Below are 25796 nucleotides of genomic sequence, written 5' to 3' on the forward strand. Positions count from 1 at the left end.
ACATAAAGTATTTTTTTGTTCTCCACTTAATTACTTAGTTCTTTATTTTCAGGTTGATATTTTGTATGTGAATGATTCATCTGTGTTGATGTTAACATTATTTCTCTTTATTACAATGTAACTTTCAATAACTGCAAAAATAAGAGCAACTCAAAGATACATTGAATTTTAGCTTGCATCTGTCACTACTTCTTTCCTGATCCTTTAAAATACAGTTTAAACCTTATTCTGGTAATTAGAATGCAAACTTCCCCCTTAGAGGAGTGTTACTGACTAGGTGGTTAATTTAACATGATAGCTCAGTGATTTTGAAGTATAATCTACGTAATCGATGTTACAAAACTTTTTTGTTTCCCACTCCTGTCTTCCTAGAAAGAAATTGTTTTGCACAGTTTGAAGTACCTCTCATTCCCCTTCCCTAGTTACTCTAGGACTTTGAAAATTATTGCCAGTAAAATAGCAATTTTCAGCCTGGTTGGAGAGCTGGGAAATGCATGTGTTACTTGAATGTGGAAAAGGTAGTGTACTCATTTGGCATTGTGGTGGGTTGACCTTGGCTGGCCACCAGGTACTCACCAAGCTGCTCTTTCACTCCCCCCTCCTCAGTGGGACAGGGGGAGAAAATAAGGTGAAAAACTCATGGGTCAAGATAAAGGCAGCTTATTAAAGAAAGCAAAGGCTGCACACAGAAGCAAAGGAAAACAAAAAGATTTATTCTCTACTTTCCATCAGCAGGCAATGTCCAGTCACTTCCTGGGATGTAGGGCCTCAGTATGCGTAGTGGTTGCTTTGGAAGACAAACGCCTTAATAACGAATGCCCTCCTCCTCTCCTCCTTTCTCTTAGATTTTATTGCTGAACACTACGTATGGAATATCTCTCTGGTCAGTTTAGGTCAGCTGTCCTGGCTATGTCCCCTCCCAACCTCTTGCCTACCCCCAGCCTGCTGGCCTTTGAGGAGTGGGGTTGGAGAGGCAGCCTTGATTCTGTGGGAGCACTGCTCAGCAGTAACCAAAACTAGTTTGTTATCAACAGGTTCTAGCTACAAATACAGAGCACAGCACTATGAGGGCTGCTATGACGAAAGTTAACTTCATCCCAGCCAGACCTAATACAGGCATTTTCAACAACTGATTGAAAATATTCTGTGGAGTTTAGAATTAATACATTATGAGTACAGTTCCGTGAATTTTCTTGACTTCAATGTATTAGTAAATTGTCATTGCTGCAAATGAGATTATGATGTTTAACACTTGATTTTTATTATAAATTTGTGAGGAAATGTAGCGTGATTGCATGGAAAAGCAAATTCTCATACAGAGTAAAAACTAACTGGTTTAACATTTTAAATCTTATTTTTCTTATTTGAACAGTATTGCTGAGATCATTGAACATTATAGAAAAGAACAGATTGTTGAAGGATATTACCTTAAAGATCCTGTTCCAATGCAGGTAAAACTTCATCTCTGAGCACTTGTTATTGAAGATATTGACTTAATCCTCAAATATTTATAACATAGGAACTGAATTACAGCAGAAGTATCCATGATAGTTAAACAGCATCATCCCCTCCTGAATTATTGTTTTGAGCTTGTGTGTTTCTTTCATTTTATCCTCACATGCATTCACTTATCTAAGGTTGGCTTGTAGTAAACAGAAGATATGGTAAGCTTTGTCTGTGCTCTGGGGTATGACTGCTCTGTCTTGTGCCCCCAGCTCTGGTCCCTGGTTGAACCAATGCTGTGTCTTAATACCATGTTAGGATGTGGGGGGGGAACTAGGCTGCCCTCCATTCTTCTGTTTCCGGCATCTCTCTTTCCCCAGAGAAAGCATATATGCACAGAAAAGCTTCAGATATGATTGGGGCGCTGGGATTGCAGGATGTGTTCTGGAACATTGTTGCCCTGTAGCATAAATTCATCCGAAGAGACCACCGATAATAAACAAACCACGTTGTCTAGTTTTTCATAAAGTTATAGCTAGCTCTAAAGTATATTTGTATACTTTGTTCCCTATATATTCTCAAACTTCCCTGTTTTGATGGTTAGAAATTTGGTTTTAATTTCCAACCTAAATAGTTACCTGTTAGATCTCTTTTATTAATACAAGGGCATTTCTTGTATTCTCCCTTAGCTCACTAAGCTGAGCATACCAAATATGTTTTTTGTCTATTCATAACATTCTTGTAGTTGCCCTACTACCACCAATTCCAGCGTGAGTTTGTGTTTCTTGAATGCAATCGACCAGAACAGCTCAGAATACCATGTTGTTAGTAATTCCTTTTTTCTGTTAGGGTACTTACCAGATATATCTGAGAATATTATCTGTGTCATTATCGTAGCCACATTAATTTATATTGTTTTCTGTTGGTATCAACAAGTGCAAATTTTATGTTATATTACTAGACTTATGCCGCCTTATTCTGATCGTTCCTTTATTGCTGATTGGCTTGTCATCAATGCTTTCTAGTTGTCTGCTATTATTAACTCACGCTCTGTAACGTGATTGAGACAAATGTGAGGAAATTTGAATTCAGAGATTGATCCTTGAAAAGCTTCACCTAGTAACTTTCCTTGTTCTCCATAATTCTTTTTGGATCATGGCAATCATCTTCACTTTGGCACTTTGTATATCCACTTATGGTTCCTGTATCAATAAGTTTCTCTGCGTTGACTAATTTTCCATGTGAGACTGCATGAAATTCTTTTAAGCTATTCAGATATATTTGTGACTTCCCTTTGTTTAAAAAAAAAGTTATTGGTGGTGTAATTACATTTGGGTTGTGTGTTCTCCCACACACTGTCATGCTCTGTTTTTGAAGAAAAAAATTTCAGAAGTCTTGCGTACTATTTGGTTCAATCTAATAGACTTCCTGTTTCTAATTTGAAATTTACTTTAAAACATTTTTCACTAGATCTGTGTTGTACATTGTTTCTTTCATAGATGTGTTATGGAGATTATATTGAGTTAGTAAAAATTTGGGTATTTCTTCCATTGTGAGTCCTGTAATTCCTATTACTGAAATGTTTTTTATCTTGTCTTTTTCATGTTGTTCAAAACTATAATTCTTATAGATATATGGGGGGAAAGGGAGAAAAGTAGAGTATTTAGTATGGAGCCAGTACATGTATCACTTCATCTCAATACTGTTGTCACTGCTTGACAGTCTTGCTTTTCATGTTTTCTTATGGCTAAAGAACATTTGTTGATCAGCTGACTCGGTAAGGTCAAACTTGGCTTGGCTTTTGGCTGTTCTAACTTAGTATTTACATTTCCAGATCTTAGGTTTCTATGTGAATTTATCCTTTTTCTATTTCCTGTTTTTACTTTCTCCTACTGCTTTTTGTTAGAATGATACTAATTTAGGACATGAGTACTAATAAGATTAGTGAGGGACTATGCAACTTTGTGTGTTAATCATTTGATTTCAATTGTGATCTGCACTATTCTTGTTAATTCAGAGTTTGTCCTTAATTACTCAGTCCCAAAAGCCTTGGTAGAAGACAGTTAGAAGCTAAATAACCTTTAAAGACTTGTGTAAATTTTGCATAAATCACTGTGAAAGATGTGTTTTCTATTCAGTGTTAAATAAATACAGATGTTACTTTGTGAAAGTTGGTCTATATTTAAACCTTTTTTTTCTTCTCATATTATAATTCTGGCCTAATCATTCCACAAGAAATACTTAAATTACATTTCTGTCAAAGGTATTGTATTAAATTATGTTAGTTTGTTAAGACATATGAGAGACTAATAATAAAGAATTGGTAGCATTCAATAAAATTTCAGTTGCAGCTTTATAGTGTGCAATTGTTTCACGGTGATTTCTTCCCTGTTTACCAGCATCAAGAACAAGTGCTTAATGATATAATGGATGGAAAAGAAATCTACAATACAATTCGTCACAAAACAAAGGATGCTTTTTATAAAAATATTGTCAAAAAAGGATATCTTCTGAAAAAAAGTGAGTTCTGTTTGCTTTTATGAATTTTTTTTTCTAAAAAATGCAGATATGGATGCATATTTTGTGTAGTACTGGTACTAGTGGAGGCAAAATTGAAGTGAGCAAGAGGTGGTAGAAAGTGTAAAGGGTATGAAAGGTTCTTTTTCCTTAAGAAGTACATAATAGAAAGACATAATACAAAAAATGTCATGCAATATAAAGATGTTGATTGGCAGTTCTTGCCGAAAAAATCAGAAAACAGCACAAAAACTAAGCACCTTCTATCAAAGGTAACATTCAGACTCACTAAATGAAGTACATTTTCATAAAATGTATTCATATTTAATATACAAGTTGTTTAATTTTAAACTGATTACATGGGTGAAAGAGAGCTAGATTAATGTAAATCAGTACATTCATCGGAGACCAGAGCTGGTTTAATTTTGTTATTCCAAGTTAGGTAATATATTTAATTTAAAACGTATATTCTGGTGTACGAGGTACATTGAGACTTTTTTAAGGTTCTAACACTGACACAGTCAACATAGCATAGAATAATTGGATTAAAAGCTGCCTGACTCATCTCAATATATCCCTGAAGAATTACCATTGAACAAAATTTTGAAGTTCCGAGGAAGCTAGTCCCTTTCCAAGTATCATGATTTTAGTTTTTCTGTTTTCACTAAAGTTGATTTAATAAATAAATAAATAAAAAAAAAGAGTAATAATGTTTCTACATATGACACAGACAATAGCTAAAACAATAAGTAACAGATAGTGATCTGGATAGCAAGTAAAGAGAGAAAGAAGGCAAGCATTTAAATATAGCCAAATTTAAGACGCATTCAAAGGAAATAAAAACTAGATCCTCTGAATAAATCAAGGAAAGCATCTATTCTCTTGAGAGTGATAACTCTGAGAGAAAGTGTAGAGGGATGTGGTAGGGTGAGGAATCAGCTGAGAATGAACTTGAAGTGAAAATCTTTCCCTAAAAGGAATAATGAGACACTTTAAATGTGCAAGCAGGAGTACTGAGTAGGTGTGGAGAGATGCACATACCTGCATACAGAACAGAAATTTAATAAAATCATTCTTCCACCTAGTAGAGTATAATAACTGGATGTTAAATTAGTTTTCCAAAACAGTTAGTACTAGTGCTTGTTTATGGAGGGCTGTGGTGGATCTATGATGATCAAGTTGAAAATTAAGGCTGAATGTTTTTCTAAAACATACTGTGGTTTATGTATGAATTAGTTGCAGAAAGTTGTAATTCAGAGGACATTAAACAATGAGTCATTTATTTTTGTTTTAGTCATTGGCTAAATCCACATTTTACCGATACATCTAATGTGTCTTCTAACAAACTGTGACATTTAAATCTCCAGTTATTAAATTTTTTTAATGTTGGGGTTTTTTTCTGAAACATGGGACTGGTCAAATTTTTGAATATAGGTGTGTTTGGGGCATGGTTGTGATCCAAGTTTGTATATATTGTATTCCCGTTTCTTTTCTTCAGTCATTCTAATTTAAGATATTGTGATGCAATCTGTTATGCTGATCAGTTGATTAGAGTTTAGGAATAATTTTCTCATGTCAAAAGAAATCTATTCGTTAATTAAAAAAGCCTGTATTGGGTTTGCATGGCAAGGTTTTGGTAGCTGGGGTCTACAGGGGTGGTTTCTGTAAGAGGTTGATAGAAGCTTCCCCTATGTCTGATAGAGCCAATGCCAACCGGCTCCAAGATGGAACCACCACTGGCCAAGGCTGAGCTGATCAGCGATGGTGGTAGCACCTCTGTTATAACATATTTAAGAAGGGGGAACAAAAAAAAACCTGCGCAACTGCAGCCGGAGAGAGAAGTGAGAACATGTGAGAGAAACAACTCTGCAGACACCAAGGTCAGTGAAGAAGGACAGGGAGGAGGTGCTCCAGGTGCTGAAGCAGAGATTCCCCTGCAGCCCATGGTAAAGACCATGGTGAAGTAGGCTGTCCCCTTGCAGCCCATGGAGGTTAAAGGTGGAACAGATATCCACCTGCAGCCCATGGAGGACCCCACGCCAGAGCAGGTAGATGCACCCAAAGGAGGCTGTGAACCTGTGGAGAGCCTCTGCTGGAGCAGGCTCCTGGTAGGACCTGTGGACCCATGGAGAGTGGAGCCTATGCTGAAGCAGTTTGCTGGCAGGACTTGTGACCCTGTGGGGGACCCATGCTAGAGCAGTCTATTCCTGAAGGACTATCTCCCACAGAAGGGACCCCACACTGGAGCAGTTCATGAAGAACTGCAGCCTGTGGGAAGGACCCATGTTGGCAAAGTTCATGGAAGACTGTCTCCCATGGGAAGGACCCCACACTGGAGCAGAGGAAGAGTGTGAGGAGTCCTCCCCCTGAGGAGGAAGGAGCAGCAGAAACAACCTGCGATGAACCAACCACAACCCCCATGTCCCATCCCCCTGTGCTGCTGGAGGGAAGGAAGTAGAGGAATCAGGAATGAAGTTAAGCCCGGGAGGAGAGGAGGGGTGGAGGAAAGGTGTTTTAAGATTTGGTATTATTTCTCATTTTCCTACACTGATTTGATTGATATTGTGGTTTAGCCCCAGCTGGCAACTAAACCCCACACAGCTGCTCACTCCCCCACCAGCAGGATGAGGGAGAGAATCAGAAGGGTAAAAGTGAGAAAACTCAGGGGTTGAGGTAAGAACAGTTTAATAATTAAAATAAAACAATAATAGTAACAACAACAATAATAATGAAAAGGAAAATAAAAAGAGAAAGAGGCAAAACCTAGGGAAGGGGAATGAACAACCAAAACAAGTACTGCAACTGCTTACCACCCACCAACCCAACACTACTAGTCCCTAAACCACAACCACCTCCCCCACCCCATGCCAACCCCCCCAGTTAATATACTGGTCATGACATCATATGATATGGAATATCTCATTGGCCAGTTTGGGTCAAATGACTTGGCTGTGGCCCCTCCCCTCCTGGCTTCTTGCCCGCATGGCAGAGCATGGGAAGGTGGAAAGGTCCCTAACTGCTATAGGTGCTACTTAACAACTAAAACATCAATGTGTTATTGGCACTATACCAGCTACAGTGAAGAAAATTAACTCTATCCCAGCCAAAACCAGCACAACTGGTAATAAATTAAGCTAATTTCTCTGAGTTGAGTTTGTTTTGCTTGTGACGGTAATCGGTGAGTGATCTCTCCCTGTCCTTATCTCAACCCACAAGTTTTTCGTTATATTTTCTTTTCCCTATCCAGTTGAGGAGGGGGAGTGATAGAGTGGCTTTGGTGGGCACCTGGTATCCAGCCAGGGTCAACCCACTACATAGCCATAATAAATTGGATCACTTACAGCATCACACATTGTTTGCAAACTGTATAGACACAGTCTTCCCACTGATATGAACGGAGCTTATATGCACTTGCTTAATCCTGTTGAGGTTAATGAAAATGTTTAGAGAACCATCTAAAATTGTACTTGAATCTGTGTAGAGGGTCTAGTTTTAGCTACATGCAGAAAAAAAATTGAGTATGTATACTGATTTTATTGCTTAAGCATGATTAACTGTACATTGTTCTTCTGTTTGTGTTTTGACAAAAACCTTACTGCCCTCTTTTTTTCTTCATTTACAAAATTTACATTTTCTTTAAAACAATGTTGTAACTTCTTATGTTCTTTCCTTACAGGTAAAGGAAAGAGATGGAAAAGCTTGTACTTCATATTGGAGGGAAATGATGCCCAGCTTATTTATTTTGAAAATGAAAAACGAGCCACAAAACCTAAAGGATTAATAGACCTTAGTGTGTGTTCAGTCTATGGAGTACATGACAGTTTATTTGGCAGGTAGGGCACTGGCTTTTAATTCTTGTACATGCAGTAGGATGGTTAACTACTAGTTTGAGGCATATGCAAGATATGGGCAACATGTCACTAATGAACAACTTGGCCTAGCATAAGCAGCTTGCTTTTTGACACCTGAGCCCTGCTAACTGTCCACATGTGTTTTTTTAGCTTTTGCTGATTGTGAAATGAAGGCATTATGACTCTTGGTTCATATTGCATTTTAGTCCATAGTTGGTATAGATTGTAAGAGCATATGTGGACAGATTTAACTGATTAACGGTAACTTGTTAAGCCATGGCAACTTGATTACTAGCAACTGTTCATAAACAGCTTCTAGTAAGAAATTTAAGAACTTAAGATTTTCTCATGTAATATGATGTGATAATGATTTGGCCTTTTGCACTGTAATTTTTCATTATTGTGTATTGATTGTTCCACATTTTGCATTACAGGCATTAAAAAGATTATGAAGCAACTGTATTGAGGGTTTTAATCCTATTGAACCAAGAATTGATCAATAATTTTGTCAATTCCAAAAGATCTGCATTCTTTTGTTGATAGGTATTCGAAAGCTACATTAGTTAGATAACTTATCAGTACTTTTCTATTTAAGAATCAGATTAGGACAACATCAGAGCGGTAGGTTAGTTCATATAAGCATTTTACAAATTATTTTTGCAAGATAATTAGATTCAGAGATAATTTTCACAGTTTCATTTACTGTATTTTGATTATTCAAAATATGTCAACTACAAGTGATGTGATCATTGGCAAAGCAGTTGAGAATCAAAACACTTTCTGATATTGGTAACTAAGATGAAAGAGGTCACGTCCTTTTTTTCATTGTTAATTACAAAAAAATGTGCAGTCTTGTGTGATATAGAAGAAAAAGATGCATTTACTCCTACAAATGTTGTTATTTTTTTGTAACAGATAGAAAAATACATTAAACAAGCTCTGGTTCTTCCATGCATCTTAATATTTATTAAAAGTATTTAATCAACTTTAAGTCTTTTCACAGAGTTAATGTGAAGATAGATGTTTAAAATTAGTGGCATTTCTTAAGCTGCAAAGATCTGGTGTTGTTGCACCATCTGATTTTTTATACACTTCTGAATCATTTTGAAAAATCTACGCAACTATTGGAATGAGGAGCCATAGATATGAGAGTACCATTTCAAAAAAATTACTGGAATGTTCCTCATGTAAGTTGCAATTATGCAGGAAGCTTTGGTGTAGACTTTAAACAGGGAACATTTTGGTTAATGGTGACTGTCTGTTAAGCAGTCACCATTCAGTCACTCTTTCTTCACTGTATACAAATGCACGCAGTCTAGGTAACAAACAGGAGGAACTGGAGCTCCGTGCCCCCTCAGAAGGGTATGACATCGTAGGAGTAACTGAAACATGGTGGGACAACTCAGATGACTGGGGGATTGTAATGGACGGTTACAGGCTCTTTCGTAAGGACAGGCAGGGTAGAAGAGGTGGAGGAGTCGCACTCTACATTAAGGAAAACCTTGACAGTATCGAAGTCAACTATGGTGATTGCAACTGCTCTATCGAATGCCTCTGGGTTAAAGTCAAAGGGGTCATCTCCAAGCAGGACCTCACAGTGGGCATCTGCTACCGACCTCCTAATCCTGACGACAATGCCGATGAAGCAATACTTGGGGCACTGAAGCAAGCTTCTGGCCAACAGAACCTGGTCCTTATGGGTGACTTCAACTACCCAGACATCTGCTGGAAGAACAATACGGCAGCTCGCATGTCATTCACCAAGTTCCTGGAATGCATAGAGGACTCTTTCCTGATACAAATGTTACATGTGCCAACCAGGAAGGAGGCGCTGCTGGACTTGCTATTCACAAACCGAGAAAGCCTGCTTTGTAATATCTCGGTTAGTGATAGCCTTGGCTGCAGTGACCACAGTATTGTGGAGTTCGGGATCCTGCCGACTGTGCTGAAGGTCAGCTTTAAGACAAGGGTTCTGGATTTTAGAAGATCAAACTTCAGTGCACACAGGGCTCAATTGGGAGGGATTGGATGGCAAGCTTCCATGGAATACAAAGGAGCTAGTGAGTGCTGGGAATTCTTCAAGAACTCTCTATTGGAAGCACAAAGCCAATTTAGCCCCTACAAAGGAAAGGGAAGTAAGCGGAGCAAGAGGCCCCATGGCTCAACCATGACCTCCTGGGTCTACTCAAATCCAAAAGGGAAGCATACCAGAGATGGAGGAGTGGAGGATTATCCTCCGAGAACTGCAAGGGCATACCCAGAGTGTGCAGAGATGCAGTTAGAAAAGCAAAAAGCCCAATTTGACTTGAAACTGGCTGTAGACGTGAAAAATAACAAAAAAGATTTCTTCAGACATGTCAACCATAAGGAGAAAAAGAAGGAAAACATAGGCCCGCTGTTAAATGGAAAAGGAGAGTCAATCACCAACGATGCTGAAAAGGCAGAGGTCCTCAACACCTGCTTCACCTCTGTCTTTACCAACACTGTTGGGTCCTAGGCTTTGGGAACAAAATTGCCAATTGATCCAAACACCGAGCCACCATCAGTGAAGGAAGAGTTAGTATATGAATTATTACAGGAGCTTGACCCCCAGAAATCAATGGGCCCTGACGACATCCACCCGAGGGTGTTGAGAGAGATGGCTGACGTCATTGCAAGGCCACTCTCCCTAATCTTCGAGAAGTCATGGAGAACAGGGGATGTCCCAGAGGACTGGAGGAAGGCAAATGTTACCCCTATCTACAAGAAGGGCTCGAGGGAGGATCCGGGTAACTATAGGCCCATCAGCCTTACTTCAATCCCTGGGAAAGTTATTGAATGAATCCTCCTTGGGGCCATCACAAGTCAATTGAAGCACGTGATTGGGAAAAGCCAACATGGCTTCACTAAAGGCAGATCGTGCTTGACAAACCTGGTGGCCTTCTATGACAATGAGACTTGCCTGGTTGACATGGGGCGGGCAGTGGACATTGTCTACCTGGACTTCTCCAAGGCCTTTGATACGGTCCCCCACAGTCTCCTCCTGGAGAAATTAATGTGTTGTGGCCTAGACAAGTGGTCTGTGCAGTGGGTGGGGAATTGGCTGACAGGCCGCACCCAAAGGGTGGTGGTAAATAGCTCCTTTTCCAAGTGGCAACCTGTCACTAGTGGAGTCACGCAGGGATCAATATTGGGCCCAATGTTATTCAACATCTTCATAAGTGATCTGGATAACGGGATCAAGTGTAGCCTGATGAAGTTTGCGGATGACACCAAGTTGAGTGTGGAAGTAGACACTCCAGAAGGGAGAGCTGCTCTGCAGGGAGATCTGGATAGGCTGGAAGAATGGGCCAGCAAGAACCTTATGGAGTTCAGCAGGGACAAGTGTAAGGTCATGCACCTGGGAAAACATAATCTGGGAATGCAGCACAGACTGGGATCCACCTGGCTGGAGAGCAGCTCTGTGCAAAGGGACCTGGGGGTCCTGGTGGACAGGAAGCTCAACATGAGCAAACAGGGTGCTGCTGCAGCCAAGAAGGCCAACAGGATGCTGGGTTGCATCAAAAAGGGCATCACCAGCAGAGATAAAGAAGTCATCATCCCACTCTACTCAGCGCTTGTCAGGCCACACCTGGAGTACTGTGTACAGTTCTGGTCCCCTCTATACAAAAAGGATGTGGACAGGCTGGAAGGGGTCCAGAGAAGGGCCACCAAGATGATCAAAGGACTGGGAAGGCTGCCATACGAGGATAGGCTGGGAGAACTGGGTTTGTTCAGCCTTGAGAAAAGGAGGCTTAGAGGGGATCTCATCACCGTGTACCAGTACTTAAGGGGTAGCTACAAAGAAGATGGAGACTCCCTTTTTACACGGAGTCCCATGGAGAGGACAAGGGGGAATGGACACAAGTTGCTCTTGGGGAGATTCCGACTGGACATGAGAGGGAAATTTTTCACACTGAGGACAGTCAACCATTGGAATAATCTCCCCAGGGAAGCAGTTGACTCGGCCACGTTGGACACCTTCAAGAGTCGTCTGGACAGGGTGCTGGGCCATCTTGTCTAGACTGTGCTCTTCCCAGAAAGGTTGGACTAGATGATCCCTGAGGCCCCTTCCAACCTGTGATTCTGTGATTCTGTGAAAGAGTGGTCAGGCACTGGAGCATGCTGTCCAGAGAGGTGGAGTCACCATCCCTGGAGGTATTTAAAAGATGTGTAGATGTGACACTTCAGGGCATGGTTTAGGAGACATGGTAGTGTTGGGTTGATGGTTGAACTTGATGATCCTAGAGGTCTTTTTCAACCTTTAATGATTTTATGATTCTAAGCAGCTTCTAAGAAACACTGTACTGTGAGTTAAAATATAGTTGGATAATAGGTAACAGTAAAAGTGTGGGTAGAAGGAGATGCATGGTTGCACCTGCTTGGGAAAGCTGTTGGTGAAGAACTGTAGCTGAGACAAAATTCCTCTAATATTTTAAGTAGGTGGTAAAAACTTCCTTTCCCCTTTTCTCAGAGGTATAGTGAAGGCTGTAGGTTTGCATGTCTTTGGTGACAGTGATTTAAGTAGCCCCTGGCCTAGCTACTTCTTGCCCCCCCTTCCCCTCCCTAATCCTCCTGTGGGCATGGCCATAAAACGCCATGCCAATATTTCCCTAAGCAATGGATGGGGGGAAGGGAAGACTGAAACATCATTTGCAAGTGAAGTAAGATCCTTCATGTAACCTTGTGTTTGGGAGACCTAAATTCCCTTGAACATAATGTGGAAGGCCATGAATCAAGTGTGCACTTTAGCTTGTAATGTGACAGTGCAAAATATTTTTGATACTTCTTGACAAATGAGTGTAGATACATGAAATAGCAAAGATGCTATAATTGCATTTAAAGCTTTAATAGTTTATATCACATGTATTAAATGATTAGTATGTGATTCAATATGTGTTTTATTGGTTGTGAGAGCTGTGGAACACTTTCAGATAAGGAATTCCTTATGTTAATATAGTTTCCTGAACTCCTAAGACAACAAATCCATAATACATAATTAATTGGTTGGGAACTAATGCTGAACCTGTGCATTATTTAAAATGTTTGTGGGGAATAGCACTCATTAACAAGTCTTTTATGTTATCACGTGTATTTTGCCTCAACTGTAAGTCAGTGTATGTGCATATTCAATAAAAACTCTTCCAAGTTTCTTAAATATTCTGAAACAAACTAGTTGAACTGCAGTGCAATTTTCTTGAAATTACATAATTCATTCAAACCAAAATGCACTTTTGAAGCATGTAGAAACTTTTCTTGTTGGGGTTTTTCCTGTTTCCAAGTGTGATGATGCTACATTTTTGTTTTGTTTGTTTTTAAGGCCAAACTGTTTTCAGATAGTAGTTCAGCACTTCAGTGAAGAGCATTACATCTTTTACTTTGCAGGAGAAACTCCAGAACAAGCACAGGTGAGAGCTTTTGTTGGTAAATATAATTTTAAATGTAATTTTTTGTTTTGTAGTATTTAATATTATCCTTTTCTAATAGAAAAGAAAGTGTACCACAGATGGTGGCTATGTCTGCATTAGCAAATATTACCATGCAATAGTAGCAGATCTGTAAGGGAAATAGTTGGTGTTGAGAATCCAGTACCTACATTACCTGTGCTTTAGGGATTTTACTTTGGACAAGTTTTAGTCTGGTCCCATGGACTAAACTTCCATTTGATATTTCTGGAGAATATCTTTTGGAGTAGTTCACTCCAAAAAAAAGTTGTTTGCTCTCCAACACTCTTCCATGTAATGAACCAGAGCATGGTAAGTGGGAGTTCTGATTCAAGAACATGTTCCTGGTATGAACTAAAATGCTAATGCAAATATGCCCACCAACCAAAATCTATTGAGCCTTTTACAGTTATTTGTCCTGCCCATAAATTGGTCATTGTTTATAGTCTTAGGCCCTGATCTTGCATGAAAAATAAGGGGGGGGGTTTGTTCTGTTTTACATTAGTATCATTTAGCTATTAGCTCTCTAGCAGTTAATGTTTGCTGATTAAGAATTATAGGAATGGAGTCTAATTCTCTAGCAGTCTCTCATGAACAGAAGAGCATATGGAAGATGTGACAATGTTCTTATTCGTTAAATTGTTTTGGTATTCCAGAGCTCTGAAATATACCTGTTGTGTCAGAAGTTAAGCTATGCATTTGATTTTATTTAAGAATGTGTAGTAGACAGAATATCCTGTCCTGTTTTCTGAACATTTGGTATAATCTGCTTTTGGTTTAGATTTGCTTAACGCTTAAGCTGTTCAGTGTATTTACACAGAATACTGGGACTTCTTTTGTAAAATGATTCTGGTTCAGGCAAGTCAGATGTTTTACTGATACTTCTGTTCTTAGAAGGTACAGCTGTCTGTACCTTGTAACATTTCACAGAATAGTTTTGTTGGTATACTAAGGAAAACTTGATGGATTTCATATAACGTGGTAAATATGAAAGCAGCTGTCCAATGGATTGCATGTTGTCTGAGGTTTGTACAAACCACGGACTGTAGCCTTGTATGCTAGTGTCATTGTGAATACTATGGTGCATTGCTCATACTTGCTGCTGTAAACTTTGGTATTTAAGGGGATAGGTTTTCCTGTTAGGAGGGAGAATAAAGATGACTTTGTATCTAGGAAATATTTAGATTAATTTAGAGTATTTAGTAGGTTCTGTGGTTCTTTCTTTGCTTTTCCTTATTTGAGTAAGAAAGTAAGCTAATGAAAATATGATGCATAGTTGACAGTTCTTCCTTTTATGGAAGGTTTTGAAAGCTAAAACTACTCCCAAAGTGGTTTACCTGATAATAGCTGCAATATAGGATGTACCTGTATTTTAAAAATGTGGAAGGTAAAGGGTAAGACTGAAAATGTTTTTTTCTTTAATGGTATTATTAAATTGTACTTTGAGAGTAGGTAGCAGATCTTTGAGCTACACCCTTATGAATGTTAATCAAAGCCTAAATTTTGTGCTTCATAAGAGCTCACAAACTTTGGGGGTGGGGGGGGGGGGTGTGTGTGAAAACATGGGAATGAGGCTATAGCATATCTTCCACCTTCCAAAGTATCTACTCTGCTTTATGTGTTTGAGAGCAGAGAGAATGGGGGTGTAGGTTATACTTTTCAGTGTTTTTCTGTTAATGCTGCTTTGTTTTTTGTTTGAAGCATATGGAGTAAAATATGACTGCAATATAAAAATAGAGGAGAGAATGATCAGAATAGTTTGACTTGTTGACTGTTATTTTCTCAGCAGCAACCAAGTCTTGCTTCATTTTACATACCATCTTTATTTAATTATGACTAATCTGGAAAATTGATAAAGGTCACACTGTATATCCATTAGTAATGCTTGATATTTCTAAAAGAGAAACTTTCAGATTTGCAAATGCTTTAATTAGTTTTACTGAGAAAGATATGAATTTTGCTTTACAATTCAAATTTTCATACTTTGAATTGCATACAAGTTGCTTCCTTTTAAACTAAAGTAACAACTTCAGATACTTCAATGTATGTTTTTTTTAGACATGTCTGTTCTATTGCAAGAAGCTGAATCTGACTTTTTGTTACTGTGCTGGTTTTGGCTGGGATAGAGTTAATTTTCTTCACTGTAGCTGGTAAAGTGCCAGTGGCACATTGATGCTTTAGTTGTTGTTAAGTAGTGGCTAAGTGTCACTAAGTAGCGCCTATAGTAGTCAGGGACCTTTCCAGCTTCCCATGCTCTGCCACGTGGGCAAGAAGCCGGGAGGGGCGGGGCCACAGCCAAGACAGCTGACCCCAACTGGCCAATGGGATATTCATTCCATACCACGTGATGCCATGACCAGTATATTAACTGGGGCAGTTGGCATGTGATGGAGGTGGTTGTGGCTTGGGGACTGGTTGTGTCCTGGTGTGAGTGGCTGTGTCACATGCTGTTTGTTTTGGTTGTTCATTCCCACTTCCTCGTTCTGGGTTTCGCCTCTCTCTCGTTATTTTGCTTTTCATTGTGTTGTTGTTATTCTTGTTTTATTTTAATTGCTAAACTGTTCTTATCTCAACCCACGACCTTTCTCACTTGTACCCTTCCGATTCTCTTCCCCATCCTGCCGGTGGGGGAGTGAGCGAGCGGCTGTGTGGGGCTGAGTTGCTGACTGGGGCTAAACCACAACAGTTACAATGTTTTGTGCCTTTCTCTCTTAGGACTGGATGAAGGCTCTGCAGATGTTTTGCAGTTTAAGAAAAAACAGTCCAGGGACATCAAATAAACGTCTGCGTCAGGTGAAGCTATATAGTTACGGGGGGCAGGTTGTCTCCTTGTTGCAAAATGATGATTATACATCTCAGAACTTTCCTTTCAATAATAGTAAAGCCTGCATGTACTTTCTTTTTCTTAGAGTTATGCAGTATCTTTTTTAAACCAACTGGAATGACTTCCACTTTATTATAATATCTATATACACAAAGAACAATGTTTTTAGGCAATTGGCAGATGCTTTGCTAGGTATTAATTTCTTACCACATTTGAGTAAAAGTGTTAAGAATTCAGCATTTGTATTGTCTTAACTCTTACAATTCACCAGATTTGACAGACACATATCACGTGTAACCAAAATACTAGTATAACTAATATTATTCATTTTTCAGTGACAAATACGTGTTGAACTGTGATTATAGCTTAATTTCTTTTGGTCTCTTGAGAGTACTGTTGTGGCCAGAATTTCTTTCAGAGGTAAAGGACAGATAGTCATAAATGGCTACATCAGTGATGATTGGAGAATAACAGGAATCAAGAATCACTGGTATCTTTGAATGCTATGTATGTTGGAAGTAGCTGTTTTATCAGTCTATGGAAAAAGCAATAAAATGGGTTTTTTTAGGAAACGCAGAATTATTCTGTGGTTAACATTAAAGGTGACTGAATACTTCTGAAGAACCAAACTAAATTAGGTAAATCAATATATGAACTGGTAGAAGAAATTGGGAGCCACAAAAGCAAAGCACCTACAGAGTGATCATCTGAACTAATTTTGTACTTCCAAAAGCAAAGAAAATGTTAGGCTGCATGAAGGAATAGAACAGAAAATAGATGCTATTTAATATTTATGTTATTCTCATTGAGGGTACAGTTAGTTTTTATTATATTGTATCAAAATACATAAAGGAAATCAGAAAATTATTTTCATTATAGGCTGGAATGAGTAAAAGAATTTCCAAGTAAATAAAAGTGTGGGAAGTATTGGACTATTTAGAGAGGTGAAAAGTATAAAAAGCATGAATGATCAAGGTAGATAAAGCATATAAAGATAAAAAAATCATACTTCCATGACTGCCTTACAGAAATTATATCAGTTTCAGGGTTTCTTGAACTGTTTTTGAAACTTCTGGTACTAAATATTTTGATTTAAATGGAATTTTGACCTGATCAACTATGACATTTCCTGTATTTGTCTAAATTGACTTCAATTTATATCAGTAGATATTTGATTAAGCTATGACTTGCATGCAATTCAGAAGTTTGTAAAATTGTAGACTGTTTAAAATGTATTTAATGTAAATTATTTCAGAGAGTTCACTTCTTATTTTTGGGAAATTAAATTTCCAAGTGCTGTTATTTTGAGAATCTATAGTACAGACTAATATCTTCCTTTTAACAGGGAGAAAAGAGTGTACTGTGTTAAACAAGGGAATTTTATGTAATCTACTGTAGTTTAGAATAGAATACTTTCTGTTGGAAGGGACCTACAAGGATCATCTAGTCCAACTGCCTGACCGCTTCGGGGCTGACCAAAAGTTAAAGCATGTTATTACAGCCATTGTCCAAATGCCTCTTAAACACTGACAGGCATGGGGCATCGACCACCTCTCTAGGAAGCCTGTTCCAGTGTTTGACCACCCTCTTGGTAAAGAAATGCTTCCTAATGTCTGCTCTGAACCTCCCCTGGCACAGCTTTGAGCCATTCCCACGAGTCCTGTCACTGGATACCAGGGAGAAGAGATCAGCACCTCCCTCTCCACTTCCCCTCCTCAGGAAGCTGTAGAGAGCGATGAGGTCACCCCTCAGCCTCCTTTTCCCCAAACTAGATAAACCCAGACTCCTTAGCTGCTCTTCATAGGACATTCCTTCCAGCCCTTTCACCAGCTTTGTTGCCCTCCTTTGGATGCATTCTGGATGCATCCTTCTTAAATTGTGGGGCTCAGAAGTGGACACAATACTCAAGGTGAGGCCACAGCAGTGTTAAATACAGCAGGATGATCACCTTTTTGAGCGGCTAGATATAGTGTTTGATGCACCCCAGGATGTGGTTTGCCCTCTTGGTTGCCAGGGCACACTGCAGACTCATAATGAGCCTAATCTGTTAGGAAAGCACCAAATATGGCATTGTGTTTGGAGTTGTCCATGGCTCTTACTCAAAATACAAGTCTTTGACTTCAGTAGAATTTTCTATGCATAGAAAAGTTAGTACTTGCAAATCTTGATGTCTTGTAGCGATGGTTTTAACTCATCTTATTTTTTACTTTTAAAACTATGGTACTGGAGTTTTATTTTCAAGTTGAGTTCCTCTTAATTTGTCACTGGTGCCTCTTAAAATCTTGTTCCATTATTCCTGTTCTCTGCTCTTTCTATTAGGAAATTGTGTTTTGTATTTAAGATTTATACCTTAACATTAAGCCTTCACATGGGTGGGAATTCCATTCTTTCTTTTTTTAAAAAAAAAAAATAAATAAATTTTGTGTATATTTTCTTTAGGTCAGCAGTCTTATTTTGCATGTAGAAGAAGCTCATACGCTCCCAGTAAAACATTTTACTAATCCGTATTGTAACATCTACCTGAACAGTGTCCAGGTAGCAAAAACACATATCAGGGAAGGGCAGAACCCTGTGTGGTCAGAAGAATTTGTCTTTGAGTAAGTCTAATCTTATTGAATTACTGAATTTCACTTGAAAGTTGCATTGCATTTAAGATTCTTTACACTGTACTGTTTTGCATATGTTTTTTAAAAATACTGTATGCATGGTTATATAGCAGCCATCTTTCAGCCACAAATGCATGGGTAGAATTTTATGTATGCATAAAGTATTTTTGTTAATATAATTGTCTTTGGCTGATCATGAGAACTCAGGATTGAAATAACTTTAGAATAAGTTTAAATGTTGGCCAAGTATAGTATTAATTGAGGCTTTCTGTCTTCCTCTAGTGATCTTTCATCTGATATTAATAGATTTGAGATAAGTCTTAGTAACAAAACAAAGAAAAGTAAAGATCCAGATATATGTAAGTATTTTTCTGTAAAAGATGCATATATATTGCAACAACAGTTTTCATTGCTCTTGTCAAACATTGTCACGAGATAATTAAGTATATTCTGTGATTACCACACAGCTGTATTGGTATGTTTTGGATGTCTGTTACTGATTCTACATTAATGTTTTTGCAAAAAGAACCTGCATGTGTTTTAGTAGTAAAATGCACGGTAATCCAATCCTATGTATCTGATGGCTTTTCTAGCTCTATTCTAGTATACCTATTATGTTATACTGTGACCATGTTTACAAAAAAAAAAGAGGTAAGAGAAGCTGTCAGAATTAACCTGCTCTATAAAATGTTATGTTCCACTGAGTTAATTTCTTTAATCTGTTTTAAGACCAACTGTGTGGAGTTTCTTTTGTCCTTTTCAGTTTTTTTGGTGCTTCCAGTGAGAAAGAGGGAGGGAAAGGTAGTACTTTCCTCACATATAAAAATGCAACTTGACAGTCTGTAAAACAAAATTTGCCTCAGTCCTGTGTCATCCTGTTCTTCCCCCCCGTTCTATCTTATCTGTGTTCCCAAGAATTTACTTTCTTCCTGTTTTGTGCACAGCTTCTTTAGCTGTTTTGTTTCTGTTTTTCTATTCCAGCAAATTACTAGCAAGATGGTAAGATTTATCAGCTTAAGAAAAAAAAAAAAAAACCCAAACAAAAAAACCACCCTCCCCCAAAACCCCACACCTGGATTCTTTTGGTTTTCAAGGTATCTTGTTTCCCACCATACTTGTCTTGTAATTTCAATCCTTGCCTCCTCTCTGTTGCCTGCAGTGCAGATACCCCCCCACCCAAGATTTGTTCCTGGTACTTTTCTGTTGTGTTCAGACCTGTCCCAAAGCCTGGCACAGTATTTATAATCTGTTGCTGTTGGTTTTGGTTTGCATGTATTGTGTTACTGGCCTGTTATGATTGCCTCAGCATCAATTTCTTTCTCTTTTTTTCCTCTCAGAGAAGAGATTTGTAGGGAAGCCTTGACCAAAGTAGAAGAATTACTAAGACTGAATGCTCTTGCAGAACCTAATTCAATTTCAAAATTCTTGCCCTTTCCTCTGACTAGAGAAGTTTCTGCATAGCAGAAGGAAAAAAGGTGTATTTCATTTGACAGACAAAAGGACTTTCTAATTGCAGTTGTGACCTTGTTCTTGCACAGTTCTATTCATATGAGCTAGAAAATTCTTTATCTGGGACAAAGCTTTGGTTAGTAAAAGAACCTTTCAAAGGATGATTCATGAATGGAATATTTGGTAACTTCTTTTAAAGTTGTTTTTTTTTGTAGTTTCCTACTCTCTGTCAGGATTAAGGAGATTGTGCTACCTTTAGATGTATCCAACTGATGGAGTGTTATAGATTGTTTGCATATATAGGTCAAGAGGATTGGCAATGTTTCTTGATTATGGTTAGGTAGACTCTTAGAGTATAACCTAACAGTCCTTTCATTTTGGGATAAGGATTAGACCATATCAACTTGAATTAACAAGCACCTCTGCCTACATCCCCATCCCTATTAAATATTTGAAGTATATGGAGGGGAAAACTGACCTAAAAGAGACCTTATCCAACTTGCCTGTCTGCTGTGTTGCCTAAACCCATAACCTCTCCAAAAGCAAGAAAATGGGTTGGTTACCTTTCTGAACATTTCTCCTTTGTAGCCACAGTTATTAAATGTGGATTGCTCTGAAGTGGGAGTAATGTGAAGCTCATCTTCCCAGCTAACCTGTTAAGTCAACTTTCCTGCTTGTTTTTCCTGTCATATGAAGGAGATTGAGGGCCCAAAAATCTGGTATTGGTTTCACTTCTTTTTCTTCCATCATAACACACAAAACTAAATACCAAAATGATATGAGTATGAAGGGTATTTTTTTTCAGTATTTGTGGTGGGTTGACCTTGGCTGGCCACCAGGTGCTCACCAAGCTGCTCTCTCACTCCCCCTCCTCAGTGGGACGGGGGAGAAAATAAGATTAAAAACTCATCGGTCGAGATAAAGGCAGCTTAATAAAGAAAGCAAAGGCTGCACACAGAAGCAAAGGAAAACAAAAAGATTTATTCTCTGCTTTCCATCAGCAGGCAATGTCCAGTCACTTCCTGGGATGTAGGGCCTCAGTATGCGTAGTGGTTGCTTTGGAGCACAGCACTATGAGGGCTGCTATGAGGAAAGTTAACTTCATCCCAGCCAGACCCAGTACAAGTATTTAAAAATATTTCTTTAGTTCTCAAGTCTTTCACTTTGAAATTTGCCTATTAGGAGTATTCATTCTATTATTATTTTTGTATTTTTTCTTTTAAAAGGTATTTCAAATATTCAGAAATTATACTAAACACTTCAGCATCAATTCTAATTTTCTTTGTTTCGCTAACAGTTTGTTAATAATTTATTCAAATAAATATGTAAATATGGCTTGGAAAAAGAAAAAAAAAAACCAAACCAAAATGTCTGGAATATATTGTTAGATTTCATCTGTTGCTACTGAAAATTGAGATGCTCAAATTTGATCAGACAGTTAAATCGGTAAATGTCTCAGGGCAGTTCCACATAGGGTTCAGCTGGAGTGGAAGTTCTGGTTTGGTTTTGCACCAGGATAGTTGGTTAATTTCAGATTAATTCATGTTGAAAAAGAAAACATTTTTATATTAGAGGCAGTCACCTCATGCAGTCAAGTCTGTAGTGCAAAATCATAGAATGGTTTGGATTGGAAGGGACCTTAAAGATAATCTAGTTCCAACCCCCCTGCCATGGGCAGGGATACCTTCCACTAGATCAGGATGCTCAAAGCCCCATCCAACCTGTCCTTGAATACTTCCAGGGAGGGGGCATCCACAGCTTCTCTGGGCAACCTGTTCCCCTGTCTCACCACCCGCACAGTTAAGAATTTCTTCCTAATATCTGATCTAAATCTACCCTTTTTCAGTTTAAAACTGTTACCCCTTGTCCTATCACTGCACTCCCTGATAGAGTCCCTCCCCATCTTTCCTGTAGGCCCCCTTTAATTACTGGAAGGCTGCTATAAGGTCTCCCCAGAGCCTTCTCTTCTCCAGGCTGAACAACCCCAACTCTCTCAGCCTGTCCTCATAGGAGAGGTGCTCCAGTGCTCTTTGTGGCCCTCCTCTGGACCACAAGCAGGTCCATGTCTGTCTTATGTTGGGGGCCCCAGAGCTGGATGCAGTACTCCAGGTGGGGTCTTACAAGAGCAGAGTAGAGGGGGAGAATCAACTTCCTCGACTTGCTGGCCACACTTCTTTTGAATGGCTTTCTGGGCTGTAAGCACACATTGTCTCTCCTTTCAGGCAGTTTGTATTTGCAGTAGTGCCACAGCTTGTTTTTGAAGTTGGTATTTGAGAATATGCAGCTGTAGGAAAAAAATTGTCACTGTGCTACACATTTATCACTTCTGTGGCACTGGGAAATGAGCCTACTATGGCAGGTTATAGGCTTGGCTCCTTCCCTCCCATACTCTCCAGGAAATATGTGCTAAACACATTAAGTGCAAAGCATGTAGTAAACACTCTTACATAGACATGGGTGGACTTTGGACAAGGGGGAGAAACTCTGGACCCTATCAGGCACTTGTTAAAAGTAGTAACAACGTATTGTCTATCGATGCTAGGTACCAAAAATAAGATGCTGACAGCTCCTTCTCTGAAGAGAAAAGTTTAAGAGGTTCCAGCCCTTAAAAGCTCCTCACTGCCTTGCAAATGGATTGTGCTAACATGTCGGTGAGCTGTGGGTGGGAAAGCCAGGATTTAGTATGTCCATGTATTGAGCAATTTCTTCTTTGTCAACATTTAGATAGGCTTTTATTCTGAATCAGTAACTGTAAATGTTTTTAGGTAGTTGGTTTTTTTGAGGGAGTGGCTGCTTTTGGTTGGTTCTAGTTGGGTTCAACAAAGGCTTCACTGTAAACTTAAGTTCATTTCCATTCTGAAGAAAACATAAGTTTGAACCACTTTTAAGTTTGATTTCCAGGTTATAATTATCAATCAAAATATAAAGTTATTCCTAAATATTAATCCCTAATCTTTATTTGCAAATAAACCATTAAGAAACCACAGACTTACTTTTTTTTGTGCTAATGTTCATAATGTAAAATATTCTTAGATCAAGATTGTTGTATATAGTTATTAACTGTGCTTGCAGAGGAGGGATCAACTATTGATTTTTTTTTTTCCCCTGTATATTTGTTATTCTATCATAATGTGCTAGACTGCAAAGTGTAAACATCCTTAAATTCTCAACTAATGGCAGTCTCTTATTGAACATAGCCTAAATAGTTCAATATACGTTGCTAAGTAGCAGAAAGTGTTCCTTTAAAGTCTTTGAATGTAAATTACGATAAGTATTCTGCAGTCCATATATTGATATTTCTGTTTCAATCTTTTAAGATCAAAACAAGATTATAGCATTTATATTATCACTAGGAAGTGCTACTATATAACCATGGGAAAAATTAAATCATCAGATTATTCTGACTCCTGTATCTCACTGTTCCTGTCAATGAGATATGTGCCTTATATGTGCAAGCAAAACAAGAAGGAAGCATGTTGCTCAGCTGAGAACATGAGAGCTTTGCTCAGAAGAAATATTTTGGGAAAGTCAGTCAATTATTTAGTCTAAAAACAGTCCAATCCACACTTGTGATAAGCAGCAGATGATGATGAATCGGTTTACCCACTACTTGACTGACTTGAATGTGTTACCTTATCAGTTCATGAACTCCAAAGAATATGAAATATGTAGTGTGTATTAGAAATGTGATGTTATTCTGTTCCATTATCTGATTGTGCAAATGATGTCCCAACGTTTTGCTGAATTGGGGCAATGGAAAGTCTACTAGAACTGTTCATAGGCTTTGTAGAAAAGTGAAAAACAAGCATGTGATGGTGGTTTTGATTGTGTTTTCTTTTTTTCTTTTGGGGTGTGTGTGTTTTGTTTATATGTGAGGAACTTGATTAAAAGTAGATTTCATTGAGAGTTGCAGGGAAAAAGGTGTTTGCTTGGAAGTTCCAGACAGTCTGACAGGCTAAATGTGAAACTGAAACTGTGTATCTCCTCTTGGAACTTTGTGGGTATATCATAAGTAGAATGGTATCTCTGCAAGCATCTGGGGCCCTTCTATGTGAAGTAACTCAGTTTAGGAGGGCATGTGCTTATTTTGGAATGGTCAGTGGTCTGATTGATGCAGCTTACCAGTGAGCTGTCAGACCAGACTTTCAATTATGGTTGAATAGGCTGGTGCAGGTCATTGCTTAGTAATTTTAAGGTACCAACACCACAAAAAAAGTGAATTAATGATTTTGTCATTCTTGGTTGACTTTTGTCATTATTTGGGCAGTAAGCTGTCTGGGAATGCTTTTTTTTATATATGGTTTGCATAAACTGTTACAACCTTAACCTGGGAGTTCCTAAGTATTAAGGAAATGCATCTGGCAATATTTGGGAAAGATGTAGTAATGCTAATAATAAATACTAAAAATAGTAACAAAGTGGTTCAAGAGCAGACCTAATGGAGGTTTGAAGCCTTGGGCTCATAAGAGGACAATGACTTCTAATCACTTTACCTGTTTTAATTTTCTGATTGCTGCCTAGGTTTGCTAGGGGAGAGGTGGGCTTTTTCCCCTATTTGGGTGTTAAAAAGAAAACTTTGTTAATATCTGTGTGTATACATTGTTTACAGCATGCTTTATATTTCAGCTTCAGTTTTCAGGAGTCTGTTAAACCATCTAAGAGATAATCTGTCAATATATTTGATGGCACAAATATTGATCATTTTTTATTAATACTCTTGCTGAAACAAGATAATGTGCTGAAAACAAACTTTTTTTATTCAATACTAGCACTGTTTTGCTGGAGATAACCTACTTAATGCTTTTTTCCTAAAGTGTTTATGCGTTGCCAATTAAGTCGATTACAGAAAGGACAAGCAACAGATGAGTGGTTTCAACTCAGTTCCCATATACCACTGAAGGGTATTGAGCCAGGATCTTTGCGTGTTCGAGCACGATATTCTATGGAGAAGATCATGCCAGAAGAGGAATACAGTGAGTTTAAAGAGGTATTAAGCTTGTTTCCTCAGTTTTTCTGTCAAAATTAACTTTCTCTGTGTTTGAGAGAGATTTCAAAAACATTAAGAGACATCACTAAGTAGAATTTGTAATGACTGTTATGTTAGGACAAGTTTCTGAACATTATTCTGGTTTTCTTTCAGCTCATACTCCAGAAAGAGATGCATGTAGTCTATGCCTTATCACATGTTTGTGGACAGGATAGAACACTGTTGGCTGGCATTTTATTGAAGATTTTTCTTCATGAAAAGCTTGAGTCACTGTTGTTACGAACACTGAATGACAGGGAAATAAGCATGGAAGGTACTGTACTAATTAACATTTACTGAAACTCTGGGGCGGGAAGGGCCCCCATGTCTTTGTTTCTGTCTCCTCCCTTAATTACATCATATATCAAACTGTGAACACAGCATATTTTTTCCCTCTGCTTTTTGTTGTCTCCTTTTCCCAACTTTTCACTTAATTTTTTTTTCAGATGAAGCTACTACTTTGTTTCGTGCCACCACTTTAGCAAGTACACTTATGGAGCAATATATGAAAGCCACAGCAACACGTTTTGTTCACCATGCACTGAAAGACAGTATATTAAAGATAATGGAGAGCAAGCAGTCCTGTGAGGTGATACCTTGAACTATGTTTTCTTAAAA

General features: G+C 38.4%; 1 protein-coding gene and 1 long non-coding RNA gene across 4 annotated transcripts in view; one reads left to right on the forward strand and one right to left on the reverse strand.

The window, feature by feature from the left end:
- LOC142049261 (ras GTPase-activating protein 1-like) overlaps positions 1-25796 on the forward strand; it is a 132659-nt gene that overhangs the window by 69888 nt on the left and 36975 nt on the right. For both annotated transcript variants that reach the window (XM_075076768.1, XM_075076769.1), the window contains exons 9-18: positions 1373-1451; positions 3843-3963; positions 7637-7793; positions 13150-13237; positions 15989-16066; positions 18537-18694; positions 18986-19062; positions 24967-25139; positions 25293-25452; positions 25625-25767. In XM_075076768.1, coding sequence (XP_074932869.1) covers positions 1373-1451; positions 3843-3963; positions 7637-7793; positions 13150-13237; positions 15989-16066; positions 18537-18694; positions 18986-19062; positions 24967-25139; positions 25293-25452; positions 25625-25767 — 1234 coding nt within the window. The remainder of the gene's footprint in view (positions 1-1372; positions 1452-3842; positions 3964-7636; positions 7794-13149; positions 13238-15988; positions 16067-18536; positions 18695-18985; positions 19063-24966; positions 25140-25292; positions 25453-25624; positions 25768-25796) is intronic.
- Positions 1-25796, reverse strand: part of LOC142049262 (uncharacterized) — a 363337-nt gene that overhangs the window by 65413 nt on the left and 272128 nt on the right. The gene's annotated exons all lie outside the window — the stretch shown is intronic.

This window comes from Phalacrocorax aristotelis, chromosome W (genome assembly GCF_949628215.1).
Source record: "Phalacrocorax aristotelis chromosome W, bGulAri2.1, whole genome shotgun sequence".
NCBI classification, from domain to species: Eukaryota; Metazoa; Chordata; class Aves; order Suliformes; family Phalacrocoracidae; genus Phalacrocorax; species Phalacrocorax aristotelis.